Below are 15,602 nucleotides of genomic sequence, written 5' to 3'. Positions count from 1 at the left end.
TTCCGGAGCCGGCGGGCTCCGGTATTCAACGTGTCAGGGGCTCGCTGCCCCTGACTGGCGAATATGAGCTCCTGCGGCGTATGCCGCAGGGAGCCTGAGGACGGTGCCAGGCAGAGAGATGGAAGTCTCTCTGCCTAGCCCAGAATGTTTGTGGGGGTTAGGTGGGCTCCCCGGGTGCCAGGCAGCACAGGCTGCCCCCCGGGGGTGCCAGCAGGGGACCTATATTCACTATACCCGATCGTAACGATCGGGTGCAGTAAATATATGAATTTGTAATGAGCGGCTCGGCTCCGGCGCCCCCTGCTGGCTGCTGTGTAAAAAAAAAAAAAAAAAAAATATTTTTTTTTAAATTAAATATTACAGCACATGAATAAAAGTAGCATGCCCCTCCTCAGAATAAAATTCCTGATTTTTTTACACCAAATGTAAAAAACAAAACACTTTATTTTAAAAGTTCACATTCCACTTCTCCATAAAAAGATAGCGATTGCTACTCGGTGAATCATGGCGAAAAAAAACCTTCAAATGTATTCGCCATGTGGTCATTGAATAGGGTAATTCACCGTTTTAGTCAAAAATTCGCCAAACAGCACAAATTCGCCATAAAAACATGGCGAATCAGGCTCATTGAATACCGCCCAATGTAGGGCCATTTTCTAATCGATCACTTAAAAAATGGTCTGAAATCGCCCTGTGTGTAGGTCCCATGAGATCTTTGTAGAATATAGCTGTGATCTTGCTTTGCATGTCCTTTCCTCAGTTCTGCATTCAAGCCTGAGAAGTTCGTTGTCATTTCCAGTACATCAGTTGCAATACATATGCTGACATATGTACTGCAAACTTTCCGACCGTAAACATCTCACAGGGGCTACTGGAGAGAAGATGCAGCTGACACTCTATACATGTTACATCTGCCCCACCTGCAGAGCTCATGGTTTTGCCCATTTTGAGAACAAATTTGTACTGCGATCAGATCTGAATAAGGGTCCAAATCCGCCCATTTATTGCTGATGTCTTTCACATTAGCAGCTTCCTAGTGGTAAGAGGTGTTTGGAGGATTAGATCTAGGAGCTAATAAGGCTACACAAAGTATAAGTCATTTGTTGTTCTCATGAATCCTTGTTCATCCTGCTGCTTCTCTAGGCCTGACTGGACAGCGGAATTGAACACTTACAGAGTGGAGGCAGCTTGGAAGCTTTCACAGTGGGATTTAGTGGATGAATATCTATCTGCAGGTAAGATTAATGTCAAGAGATGTTTTGTTTTGTTATGATTCCTTTTATACTGTACATATATTGTAAACTAGTGGTAAAGAAAAAGGGTGCATGAGAGCTAACTGCAAATTACTAAGATATACATCTACCACAAAATCATGATAGATTTATTAGGAATACAAAACAAATAGCAGTAGATGTCAGTTTGGTTCCCTCCAATGGCTAAAGAGAAAAGTGCCAGCAGCTTAACGTTTATAATTGCTATATGTACTCAGAGAGACTGAGAAATAATACGTTTAATATGAATCAGTATAATCTGCTGATAAGTCAGAATGGTAACAGGGAAATCTATAGAATGCCGACGTGGCAGTAATGTGAATTAAAGCATAATATAACTCCATATTATTACTTTACACATAGGGGGAAATTTACTAAGAGGTGAGTTCTATGTCACATTGGATATTGCTATGGACAGCCAATCAGAATCTACTTATTTATTTAGCACCTTCTAGAAGGTAATAGTATTTGATTGGTTGCCCATAGCAACATCCCATCTGAAAGAGAACTCCCATCTTAGTAAATTCCCCCCATAGTGCTTTGCCATCATCAGTAAAGCTATAATGTTGACATGGTTAAAATGCTTTAAATCACATAATAACTGTGTCGGCAGACTCTGTTAAACATTACACTGTCAACATTATCACTGTTACGATGTCTCACTTTTTGCCTTACATTAAAAGCAGTGAACAGTGAGAAATAGTACTTGAGTTATTAACCCTTTGAGTGCCAACGTTGCTGTGTGAGATCATCAAAATATCAGCTAAAAATGCCATTGTCGCTCACAGCGATTGTTCTTTTAGTATAAATAAATACATATACAGCCAAGTGAATTAATTGAAGTTTAGTTAAATATTGCACCCAAAAAAAGAACAGTCGCTGTGAGCGGTGCCGGCATTTTTAGCGGATATTTTGAGGATCTCTCACAGCAACGTTGGTACTTAAAGGATTAAGGGGGTCATTCTGGTTAGGTCGCTAAGCAGCGGTAGTTGTAATATATCTGGCTCCCTTTCTGTATATCCCTTGTTTTGTCTTTTTCATTTCTTTTCCTTACTACCCTTTATTGTAACTGTCTTTATCAATAAAAATGATGACATAAATAAATACCACTTCAGATATGTTTTATGGTTTGTGTTTTGATTTGTTCCTTTACTAGTGTATAAAATAAAGATGTTTCAAAAGCACATTTCCTAGCCTGTCCTGAAATATTTAACAAATGTGTTGATCAGTACATGTTAATCAAGTATATACAGATGGAGCGCCTCTCAGCCAGCACCGGGGGCTCGGCAGAATGCCCCGCTGGCGAGCCGGCTCTCCATCTGCCTGGGACGCGCATAACGTCTCACGCATGCGAGTCCTAGTTTTCGGGTTGCAGGGGACACGAACCCTGCCAGTCTCCGCTTCAGGGAGACGGCAGGGTTAGGGGGGGTGGGGGTAATCGATGGGGACCGGCGTTGGAATGGGAGGCGCAAGTATCCCCTTCCGGCGACTGGCAGCTGGCGATCCGACTGCCAGACACCCGCTAAACAAAGCAGGTTCCATCTGTATGTCACCTAATAGTCAATTATTTTCAATAAGTGTAGCAGTAAGGGAACAGACAGTAGTGATATATGCATGTCATGCTGGGAAATGGCAAGTACTTTAATATGTTTTCCTTGTTTGTGTAAGGTTTGGAGCATGTTAGTTTAACTACTGTTCTATAGCTTTACATGTAATATTGCATATATTTATTGACAGATAAAAAATCTACTACTTGGAGCATTAGATTGGGACAGCTGCTGCTCTCCGCTAAGAAGAACGTTAGAGAGGAGTTCTATGACACCCTGAAAGTGGTCCGAGCAGAGCAGATTGTACCTTTATCAGCTGCGAGCTTTGAGAGAGGGTCCTACCAGCGCGGATATGAGTACATCGTAAGGTACTCATCTGCATTTTTTCTCCATAGCTGCACTTGTTGTATTGCTTACATCCACACCTAAGATATACAGATGTGTCCACATACATCCAGCTCCATTGCATGTTAAACAGCACTTCTAGTCCTGCCATGCCATCATTTTGTGTGACTTTTCCTCTTAAATGCAACTTCGCCAAATCAGTAACGATGCACAGGCAGCTTCTGCTTATTAAACTGATATGCCTATATTTTGTGTGACTGCAGCTTTATCTGCATACTAAATTTTACATTGGTGTTTTCCTTGTAGTGTCTAGAGGAGAGATGTATATGAATACATCTCTAGTTCTGGGATGTCAAACGTGAAGGTTTGTTGATTCCCACATTAAGGATCATGCCAAAAAGTTGTGAATGGCCTTTTTTTTGGCTGTTTCATTGCATTATCATATCATTCAGTACAATTATCGCTCTAATTTGCCATTTACTTGGCAAGGTGGCACAATAACCGTGCAGTATATGGGAAGCATTCTTTTTTTTTTAACATCAATATTTTTATTGAATGCAATTAAAGGGGGGGGGGGGGGTACAGAAAAAAGAGAAAGGGTAGGGGGGATAGGAGGTACAAGTGTGGGGGGAGGGGGGGAGTTCTGCAAACATACAATCAAATTGGCAGAGTACATATGTTAGACATAAAATACAAAGCATAAAAAGACATGGGCAGAAACAGATAACAGCTGGAGGCATACGTGCCGAACATAATAACCATAGGTTGCGGGCGTCCGCCACTTTCCGTGGTTCGTGGGCAAAAGGTCAGGTAAGTAGAGATGTGGCATTGGAGGAATGTACATTGCTTAGAGCTATCGAGACTCACTCATTAAGGCTAAATTGGCGGGGATCGCAGAGGGATGGCTTAGGGAAATATTGTGAACCTTGTCCGTCAGTGACGTAGTCATGCCAGTAGGACCAGCGTACTAGGGGGGAGGAAGTTGAATAGGAGTATGGGATGTATTCTGTTTCCATAGTGTAGTTGAAGTGGGTTTTTCGAATAACCTTCACAATTTGGGGAGGCATAGGTTGTTTCCAGCATTGAGCCAGGGCTGAGCGGGCTGCAATACAAATGTGTCCCAAAACATAACGTTTGTGAGGAGGAATGGAATCAGGAAATATGTTTAGTAGTGCCACTGAGGGAGAGGGGGGCAATGAAATATCTAGAACTTGTTTAATTAAATCAAATACATCTCTCCAATTGCTAGTGATGGAAGGGCAGGACCAAAATATGTGATAGATATGGCCAATTTCTCCACACTGCCTCCAGCAGAATTTGGAGCAAGAGGGCCAAAAAGAGTTTAGTCTGTCAGGAGTCAAATATAGCCTGTGAATCCACTTTATATGCATTTCAGCATGATTTAAGCAACGTGACATGGAGTGGGAGGATAGGAAAATTTTACTCCACTGGGCATCTGAAAGTGTTAAGCCTAGGTCAGTTTCCCATTTTTTCTGTGCGTTTGATTTAGGGATATCGGATAAGTCTAGAAGCATTTTGTACCAGAATGTGATGTCTCCTCTGGATTGTGGCTGGTTGAGGCGAGAGTAGATTTGTAGGGATAAGGCGTTGTGTGGGCCCGACTGGCACTTTTCCACCAATGACATATTTGATAGTAGTGGAAAAGTTCAGACCCTGGGATAGAGTATTTATTCTGTATTTGGGGGAATGGTAGCAAGCATTGGCCATCTAGAATATCACCTAATTTAGTCACACCAGAGGCAATCCATTGCTGGAGGTGCAGATCCGGTATCAATTTAGATATCGACTTCAGGGAGATGTATGATAATTGGGACGTGGAATGAGGAAGCTTAGCCGCTAGTGAATCCCATACTAGGAGAGAGGCTTGGGTAGAGGGGAGGAGCAAATGGATTTTGGGCCTGAGGGCTTTGGGCATCCGAAAAAGGTCCTCAGCAGGGAGCGGGACATAGTACCTTTCAAGCCCCACCCACCTCGAGTCGGAGTCAGCATCAGAGAGGAGTTTTAATTGGGCCAGTTTACAAGCATTGTGGTAGAGACTCAAGTCTGGAAGAGTCAGGCCACCTTTAGCTTTAGGGAGGATCATTCTGGAGCGGGCCAGTTTAGGGGGGCCAGAGGACCAAATGTATTTGAGCATAATTGAAGTGCATGTAGCGTGCATGTAGCAAGTTCTTTTTTAGGGAAGGTATATGGGAAAGTACGAAATAAATACATTAATTTAGGCAGGAGAGTCATTTTGAAGGCCGCCATGCGGCCCAACCAGGAGATGTCGAATGCAAGCCAGGACTTGGTGAGGGCTTTTAGGGAGCTTAGAAGGGACGGAAGGTTTACCTCAAAAACTTTCTTGGTGTCAGCAGGGATATTTATGCCCAGATATCGGATGGACTCCGTTTGCCAGTTATAGGGAAATCTAGAGTGTAATATAGATGACGAGCTAGCGAGATTAATGGGAAGGGCATCAGTTTTTGTGGTGTTAAGTTTATAGTAGGACGCTTTACTAAATAAGTTGAGTGTGTCATGTAGATGAGGTAGGGTTGAGGAGGGGTCAGAGACAAAGAGGAGAACATCATCCGCGAAGAGACTCAGCTTATGCGTGGAGGGGCCAATCTGTATTCCAGGAAAGAGGGGGTCTTGGCGAATTTTACACGCAAGAGGTTCGATAGAATGGGAAGCATTCTTGTTTTACATTGTTTAATTTAGATATTGTACATCTACAGTAAATCACAGCTAGTATATAGTTCATTATGATCATCACTCAGACATTTTAATACCTGCATACAGTAGTTGGCTGCAATATTTGGAAGCAGCCCCCCATGGCATGAGAATCGCATTAGTGGTGGTCATACATTTTGATGTTAACTATACATGTCCCTTTACATATATATTCTTAGCTGTTTTAAATATTGAATTTACGATGCCAGAGATTGATATACTGTATGTAATCAGATGTCTTCTAGCCATGTCGCATGTTCCCTTAATGTTTTTCCTATCTTCTGAACTGCCAAGGCTGCACATGTTGTGCGAACTAGAGCGTAGTGTGAGGATGCTGCTCCAGAATCCTGCCGGCGACTCTTCCCCGGACTCTCTGAACTGGCCAGCTCGGCTAGAAATGACACAGAACTCCTACAGAGCAAGGGAACCCATCCTAGCGCTACGCAGGGCTTTGCTGACAATTGGTAAAAAGTACGTTGTTCCACCTCATTACAAGAAAGTTATTCTGCCTTTGGGCTGTGTGAACTTGTGGAGCAGGAAAAGGACATTAGAATGGTATTGTCACTGCAGCAGTCCATAGTCATCCGCTGCTGCAACGGCTTCAGCGTCTTCTGATTTTGTTGCTTCTTTATGCGAACGCTAGTAAAAGCCATTTTCCAGGTGTACAAATGTGCAACTAAATGTGTAAGGACCTCTCTGAGCGTCTTTACCAATGGATGCACACTCCAAACATGCACGTGCCCCATGCTAGGTGTAGACTCTCCATCCGAGCGAGGCCTCCGATGTAAGCAACCAATTATGCGACACACCTCAGATCCATAAGTCTGTGCTTCTCTGAGCATCTGAAGATCAAATACCTAGTCACCTCTCGGGAATGACCATTACATTTCGGAGACCATTTGTCTCCGTTTCTACTGTGGCTCTGTACTCTGGGAGTTACCTTAGCACAGTTGAGACACATTGACCACTTACTTGACTACCTTGGGAACAGATGCATTGTCAGGATGCCAGACACAGAAACCGGTACAGATCTCAGGATATCATATGAAGGCAGAGGAGGAGGTTGGGTGGATGGTAGAATGAGGGAGATGATTTCACAGTAAAACAATAACTCACAGGGGGCATTCCAGTGCTGCTCACTTTGTTCCTGGGCCATGTGACTGTAGTTGTCATGGTATCAAATCTGAAGACTTGTCAATCCATAGCAGTTTTAAGTTCATAGCTTGCTGCATTGATTTATATTTAAAAATGTTTTTTCCATTGCTTCTTTAAATTGTAAGTAAATTTAAATATATGTTCAATTTTATTTAACAGTATGCGTTGCCTATCTGCAATAAATGTAGTTGGTTAATAAGTGGGATCTTGAGCTTACATCTTATGCTGGGCATACACAGTGATATAAAATACCAGTAAGAGCAAAAGGAGTAATTTCCCTGTTCCTTCCCATGTAAAGGAACAGAGGAAGTGTACATTGGTCAGGCATACACTGCCTGATGCAGCTGACAATCTGTACCAATCGATATCTTTGGATTGGTCGGCTGCATACACGCTGCACTAGATCTCCAGATCTCGGGCAGATGATAATAGAGCGCATGTCCAGCGTTAGTCATCCTTTAAATGCTATTTGTTAATTCTAAATATCATTTCCTATTCTTCAGGCCTAATTACACTGATATGATTGGTGAGTGTTGGCTGCAGAGTGCCAGAGTTGCCCGTAAAGCAGGTCACCATCAGACTGCATACAATGCTCTCCTCAATGCAGGAGAGTCCCGGCTATCTGAGCTTAACGTTGAGCGTGCCAAATGGCTCTGGTCTAAGGTAAGCAAAGATACTGTGTGCTATAGCCACATCGCATTGAGACTAAAACACATTTTTTATTAAAAAGACTCAAAAAAAGAGGCCAGATGCTGGCCGCCTTTAACTAAACCTGGAATGCTAAGAGGGGCGATTAGGCGTGACTGCAGCAGTGATGTAAGTGGACACATCTGCTGCCATGTTTTGTGTTTTTGAGGTGAGATTACTAAACCGTTGCTCTTGACTCGCTTGTCTGACAGGGTGATGTGCACCAGGCCCTTATCGTCCTTCAGAAGGGTGCAGAGCTGTTTCTACCCGATGATGGTGCCCGCCCGGAGCAGCAGCTCATACATGGCCGAGCCATGCTTCTAGTGGGACGTTTCATGGAGGAGACCGCCAACTTTGAAAGCAACGCTGTCATGAAGAAATATAAAGTGAGCTCAGAGATGAGCGGCCGATGTTGGTGACTGGGCTTTGCCAGCAGTCACCTTATCTAATTACATCAGGCAGTTTGATCATTTGTCAATACTGACAAATGGAGGGCAAACTGGCAGACACAGTGATGCTGTTAGTTGATGAGTTATAAATGATTCATATTGTATTTCATTACCTTGTAAATTATACAGGATGTAACTGGTCTGCTGCCTGAATGGGAAGATGGGCACTTTTATCTTGCCAAGTATTACGACAAGCTGATGCCTATGGTAACTGACAACAAGATGGAGAAGCAGGGTGACCTGATACGATACATAGTGTATCACTTTGGGAGGTGAATGCCTTATATATTACTAATGCTTATGCGCTGATTATGTCAAGTGTTCAAAGCTGGTTCCCAAAATATTTGCGTCATTGTGCGGTTGGCTGTAATATGTTATGTGTGTTCCGAGGGCGGCCTCTTGTGTTTCCAGTCCTATCCTGAGTGCACCATGTAGCAGAATGACCTGCCCTTCATTGGCACAGATCTAGTTATGAACTATACATTGTAGAAAATGCACAACTTTTACTGTGCAGAATTGCAAAGGATACCCTGAGAGTGGGGGCTAGCCAGAATTCGGCAACTCTGCTAAACAACCTGTTTTTGTTGTAATTTGGTCCCTCTTTTACCTTTAAATCGGACCAGGACAGCAACTCTATTAGATCATGTTCTAGGTTTTTGGGGTGTATACTATAGTAAACAATTGTCCATTTGAAGAAAACTTATTTTATTTCATACATGCATTTGTATCATCTTGATTAGATTACTGCAATTCCCTCTGCCTTGGTCTCCCAGCAAAAGAATTGCACCGATTACAACTGGTACAAAACACAGCTGCCAGGCTATTAACCAACTAGCCAAGTTCTAGCCACATAAATCCCAATCTCTAGATGAAGGACTATTAGCAGTACCTGGAATCTCCTGTAATTCAACTGGGGGTCGAGCTTTTAGCCATGCTACTCCGACTCTATGGTATTCACTTCTCCACACCTTTCGAGACATTCTAGAATCCTTCAAATACAGACTCAATACTTTTTTTACTCAAGCATTTCCATAATTCCCTTAAGTATTGTTTATGAAAAGCTTGTATGTACTTCATTGTTCCTGTACTGTATTACATTTATTCTATCTGTTAAGCACCTTGAGTCCTATTGGAGAATGAGCGCTATATCAATAAAATTATTTCTTTTATTAGGTCTTTGCAGTATGGAAACCAGTTCATCTACCAATCAATGCCTCGGATGCTGTCCTTGTGGCTTGACTTTGGAGCTAAAGCGTACGAGTGTGAGAAAGGTATGAGTTTCTTACGTTTAAATAATATTTTTTCTCTATTTAGGCAACCGTATTTTGTTTTCTGCATGTTTCATTATATCACTATTAATATTGTCATTTTCAGCAGGCCGGGCAGATCGCATTCAAATGAAAAATGATCTGATTAAACTAAACAAGGTTATTACGGAGCATAAAAATTCTCTGGCTCCCTATCAGTTCCTGACCGCCTTCTCACAGCTGATCTCCAGAATCTGCCACTCCCATGATGAAGTGTTTGCCGTGTTGATGGAAATTGTGGCAAAGGTCTTTGTGGCTTATCCTCAGCAGGCAATGTGGATGATGACTGCTGTATCAAAGGTAATCAGTCCTGAGTTCTGGTTGTAAATGAATGCCTATAGATGAGAAGGTTGTCTTATGCCTGGTACACACCACAACGATGCAGGTCGTGAGCAGATCATAAGAGGATCGTACGATCGGCTCACGAACTGTTGGAGCACACGATCTGCTCACGATTTGAATCTCCGATCTCAACCTGTACCCAGCTGAATGGTCATTTCCAGATCCTACCTACTGCAGGTAGGATCTGTGAAATGACCAAACGACCCACGGGGCCGCACATCGGATTGGAATCGGATCTGAAATGGCCTAAAACATGTCAATTTACATACAATCGGTCGAGATTGTATCTAAATTGGGTTTTTTGAAGCCAAATCGTTCTGGTGTGTACCCTACATTAAACTGAACAGGGACTTGGCTTATTTACATTTTCTGTTCACTATTTTTGTACTCTGTATACAATACCTGCACACTAAAGCCAACATTGAGATTTACAAGAAATATTGTATCTTAATTGCAATGCGATGCAACAAAACCACTTTACGAGACTGCATTCATTAACTTGATATACATATGATGCAAAATTTGCATATCTGTGTGCAGCGGAGTATGAATCTGTATATGTTGAACACTGGAACTTGAATTGAAAAAAAATGCACCTTTTGCATTTGTAGTACTTTGAATACAGATTCAGACTCCGTTGCACACCAGATGTTAATCAGTGCAGTCTCATGAAGAGGTTTTGGCACATTGCATTTGCACATTTGTGCCAAAAAGATGCATCACACAGGACATGGAGAACCAGGAAGGGGGATTTCAGCAATAATGTTTGAGGACACACCTTTAGGTACCAGTGATTGCAGGGAATGACAACAAACCATTCGGTCACATAGAGATACTGTTGTCTGTTGAAGTTCAGCAGACTAATCCCCCTATATTAGTATGAACATAAACCGGGGAAATGCTGATTTATCTGATGGCATCACATTGTTTCCACAGTCATCCTATCCAATGCGTGTAAACAGGTGCAAAGAGATAATTGATAAGGCCATTCACCTGAAGCCTGCTCTTGGGAAATTCATCGGCGATGCCACGCGGCTTACTGACAAGCTTCTGGAGCTGTGTAACAAGCCAGTAAGTACGGATTTATACGGTTCTTTCATCATTATCAGCAATCTTGGTCAACAGCTCATGTCTGCTGCAGTTATGGTGTGTACACACGGTCCGATTTCCTTTCCGATGTTGACGATATAGTCAACATCGGATCGGAATCGGATGCAGATCGCAAGGCCCTTGCGATCCCATCCCAATGTGCGTTCACGTATCGGAAGCCAGAAAGTCTTGGCTGCCTTGTCTATATAGTGCAGATCTGCACTATATAGTCAAGATTGGATGCCAATCGGATGTGCCTTAAGATCCTATCCACGATCCTATCTGATCGGATCGTGGATAGGATCTTAAGGCACATCTGACCGTGTGTACACACCATTAGTCACCGGTGTTACATAGTGCTTTCAATGGTCTTTTAAATAAAAATCTATATCTCTAAATCTACAGTATTTCTTTTCCTGTAATAGCTCGGTAAAATTTAATAACATTGTCTATATACATATTTGCTCTTACCCGGAGAAATTCTTTGCAGGAAACAGAGCATATTAAAGTGTGTTGTGGTTACACAAGAGTGGGATCAGCACGCAGGGAATGGATTGGCCGGGCTAACAGAACACATCTGTATTGCTATTTCCTGATGGCAAAAATAGAAGCACTAACATTTATAGATACTGTACTCCAATTCCCATAGAATAGGGAGAAATTACATTTTGCTTGGAGCACCCTTTCCCTGCCTTTCCCTGCCAAAGACTGGTCCTTAGGAAAACACAAATAGGGATCCCTTTCCCGAAGCAAAATGTTTATTCACACAAAATACAGCCGAGCGGTAATAAAGCATTACCCGATAGAAATGGCACAATAGTATCACTGGGATACACGTTTCCGCAGGTCAATGGTCTTCCATGTATCCGGTGGTAGTACTGTTCTAGGGGGTGATGTATCAAGCTTTCTAGAGAGCGGAGAAGTTAGTTTTTAGGTAACATTTCCTAGAATGTACTTGATAAATACTAGATAGGAGCTGATTAGGTGATTGGGCAACTCCTCTACTTGTCCACCCTTTAGATGGCTTCATTCCCTTTTACTATAATGTGTTAAGGCTAGTGAAATGCATATGAATAGGGGGTATGGGTTATTGGTTCGACTACTAAAGGTCAACACAGCTTAGGTCGACAAAGGAAATAGGTTGACATGCTCAAGGTCGACAGGGTTGGAAGGTCAACACAAGCATTAAGTCGACAGTGTCTAGGTAGACATGGGTTTTTCACTTTTTTTGTCCCGGATGTCGACATACTTGACATGGACACCGTATCATTGCACCGTGTCCCCTCACATGGTTCGCTGTGCTTGCCATATTTGAGGCACGGTGCCTCGCTATGCTCTGCACACTATTCTATTCCTCCTCATGACCTAGTGGAAGTTAGGGCATGAAATACGGTCAGCTGAAAAAAAAGCAAAAAAACATGTAGACCTTTTGACTGTCGACCTAGACACTGTTGACCTAATACAGGTTGAGTATCCCTTATCCGAAATGCTTGGGACCAATAGCATTTTGGATAAGGGATTTTTGGGGAAATTTTTTTTATATTTACCTTGTCTCCCCGGCGGTCCCCCGACGTCCATGGTGTCCACAGCAGCCTTCAGAATACTCTTCAGTGGCATCTCCGGTCCCAGGGTGCATTACACAAGTGTGCGGGTGCTCCGGTGATGTCACCAGTGTTGGGACCAGGGATGCCATTGGCTGCCGTGGACACCGTGTGACGAGGTAAGTATGAAAAAAGAGGCGGGAAAAAAATATTCTATAAAATCACGGTTTTCACAATATTTTGGTTTTTGGAATATATGGATAAGGGAGACTCAACCTTTACTTGTGTGGACCTTTTAACCCTGTCGACCTATTCCATGTGTCGACCTAAGCTGTGTCGATATTTAGTGGTTGACCCAATGTATATGTATGTCGACCTTTAATGTGTACATCCAACGATGGCATACCGTGAATAGGTGCTATGAGTTTCTAATATCCCCACACCCTCTACTCTGTGTCCTTCACAATGTGTTTTATTGTATGTACTGTATGTGTTTTACTGTGGGTAAACTCCTCATGGAACCTTTATTGAAAGCCACTTTCTCCACACGGCCATCGCAGCGCCAAGTAAGTCCTGGCTTACTCAGCGCTGCACACACAGAGAAAGCCATTCCATGGAGCACATGGGCAAGAATGTGCTTGTGCGTGGCGGCGTAGGATGTCGTTTACCTGATCGCTGGACTCTGAAAACCCTCGGCCCAGTGATCAGGCCTGAATCGGGCCCCATGTGCAAATACCCCAATGCCATCCAGTGACTCCTACATAGCCACAAGAGGATGTGTATCAGTTTTGCGCACACAGCCCACAGATCCATTGTTATGCATTTGTCTGACCCAGAAATTTACTTCACATGTGACGTTGCTATGGGCAACCAATCAGAATCTACTTCTTATTTATTTAGCACCCTCTAGAATATACAGTAGTAGACAGGATCTGATTGGTTGCCCATAGCAACATCACATGTGAAGTTAAATACACATCTTAGTAAATTTCCCCCAAAGACATGTTCAGGGTGAACAATTACCAAGATGTGGCTGCGTCATGTCCTCTGTGATTATTTAAAAAAAAAATGTGTTAGGCTGATTTGGTGATCTGATGTCCCCTGCACCAACCACACAGTAATAACCCATCACTGTTTACACTAAACACTAAGATTCAGAGTCATTTGCATCAGCAATGGTCACCTATTTGTATGTATATGTGTGTGTGTGTGTGTGTGTGTATATATATATATATATATATATATATATATATATTTATTTATTTATTTATTAGTAAATCAATTAAAGAACTGTATAGTGGTAAAGCATGACGATCCATAAGCCCTCAACCATCTGAGGGGTGTCCCATGTACAGTATATACCAAATAATCGCACACTCATAAGTAACCATAATATAAATAAAGACTCGGAGACATGAATTTGGCAGAATAAAAGATGGAATTTATTTGAAACACATTAAGAATATTCAAATATGTTTAATTAACTAAATTTTGGTGGCAAAGGGGCCTATTCGGGAATCAGTGAGAAGAGTGGAGGGGTGGACCAGTGGAGATGTTACCCATAGCAACCAATCACACTTCTCCTCTCTTTCACTGCTTCATGAATAGCTCCCAAAGAATTAAATCTTAATAAAATGGATGATCTGCCAAAAAAAAAAAAAGTATTTGTTTAATTGAATGCCAATTAGCCGAATTAAGACAAGCTTCAGGGCCAATCAGAAGCAATATAAAGACACATGAGGGGAAAGGGGGTTGGGGGAGAGCAAGGATAACACATGTAAAACTCGGCAAGAGGTGAACCCAAAACTCTGCTGAGGGACTGAGGAATTTGAATTGTTGCCAATTAGCCAAATTTAAATGAGCCAAATTAAGTCCGTCAGTTCAGGTAAAAAAGGTAATATCCCTCAAGACTTCTGCTGACAACAGCAGCAAGTAGCTAATCCCCGAGTAGGGTAGACAGGGGGAGACAAGACAACAAGGACACGACCAGCTGTAACAGTACTTACGTCCTCGGATTTCCTCTAAAGATGACGCAGGAAAAGTCTGCTCAGGCATCGGGAGCGGCACAGGGGGCAGATGGTGTTAATGTCCAGCCACTGTGTCAGGCATGAGATGTGGAAAACATGCCTGCAGGATGTGACCGCCACTTCCTCTCCAATCCGAAACTGGGAGATGCAGATGGGACAGGACTCTACAGCGCCTCCTTCTGTAAAGGTGCATCTCCTGTAGGATGGAAGGCGGGCAAGGATGACTACTGCTCTACGTGCTCCTGCAACTGCTGGTGCTCCTGAGGACGGCACTGCTGCTGCTGGTGGTCCTCCTGATGTTGGGGCTGCTGCAGATGGTACACCAGAAGATGGTCTGCGGCGCCCTGACCGTAGCCAGGAGGTGTTCGGATATGGCCCAGTTCCAGTTAACTGGGCCAATTCCCTCTGGCTCATCGTTGTTTGTAAATTGCACCAAAGGTGCACAAAAAAAAAAAAAGGAAAGTAACACAGATGTTAATGTGCGCTGATCACTGGTATTACCTGGAGTAAACTCTGGTTCTGGTAAAAACTGGTTCTCTCTAGGGGGGTCTTTTTTCTTGCACTCACCTCTGCCTCTGCTCAAGAAATGCCAGTGAGAGGCCAGTGCACTGAGGTTTTATACCTGGCATGTGGCATGCGGGCGGCAGTTGGTCTCTGCCCCATAACCCACATCATCTTCCCACTAATACTACACAGTAACTCATTGGGGAATCAGTGGGAAGTGACATATTCGTGCTAAAGAGTCACCACAAAAAGGACAGGGTGGTTTGGGGCATCTACTGAAGCCATCTCAGTTCTGCTGCTGGGCCCAGTGATTTTATCTGCATTGCTGCTGCCATCTCTGCTCCTTCTTTGATGATCTCTGTGATCCTAGGTGTGGATCCTAAAACATATTCCTCACAGGAACAGCAGTATTGTTGTTAGAATATATATTGGGGGGACACCACAACAGTGTATTATGATTACAATAAATTGAATATACTGTAGAAATGAACATTTATTGCAAAGACAACTACTGCAGCCTATCACAAAATACCTGTCTGCATCCGCTACATCGTGAGTAGCCCAATCGCTGCTTATAAGCTGTGTTACCCTGAGGAACCTCACACAAA

General features: G+C 42.9%; 1 protein-coding gene across 2 annotated transcripts in view; it reads left to right on the top strand.

Annotated features, from left to right (window-relative positions):
* Positions 1 to 15,602, top strand: part of ATR (ATR checkpoint kinase) — an 87,304-nt gene that overhangs the window by 54,805 nt on the left and 16,897 nt on the right. Inside the window, exons 31-39 of one of the 2 annotated variants that reach the window (XM_083177990.1) lie at positions 1,144 to 1,235; positions 3,009 to 3,186; positions 6,188 to 6,364; positions 7,552 to 7,711; positions 7,948 to 8,121; positions 8,314 to 8,456; positions 9,358 to 9,455; positions 9,562 to 9,791; positions 10,770 to 10,904. In XM_083177990.1, coding sequence (XP_083034116.1) covers positions 1,144 to 1,235; positions 3,009 to 3,186; positions 6,188 to 6,364; positions 7,552 to 7,711; positions 7,948 to 8,121; positions 8,314 to 8,456; positions 9,358 to 9,455; positions 9,562 to 9,791; positions 10,770 to 10,904 — 1,387 coding nt within the window. Of the gene's footprint in view, positions 1 to 1,143; positions 1,236 to 3,008; positions 3,187 to 6,187; positions 6,365 to 7,551; positions 7,712 to 7,947; positions 8,122 to 8,313; positions 8,457 to 9,357; positions 9,456 to 9,558; positions 9,792 to 10,769; positions 10,905 to 15,602 lie in introns of both variants that reach the window. The other variant, XM_083177989.1, reaches the window with a different exon arrangement.

The sequence above is a fragment of the Crinia signifera genome, chromosome 3, assembly GCF_055691185.1.
Source record: "Crinia signifera chromosome 3, ASM5569118v1, whole genome shotgun sequence".
In the NCBI taxonomy this organism is placed as follows: Eukaryota; Metazoa; Chordata; class Amphibia; order Anura; family Myobatrachidae; genus Crinia; species Crinia signifera.
This window is presented reverse-complemented; position numbering and strand designations above follow the sequence as displayed.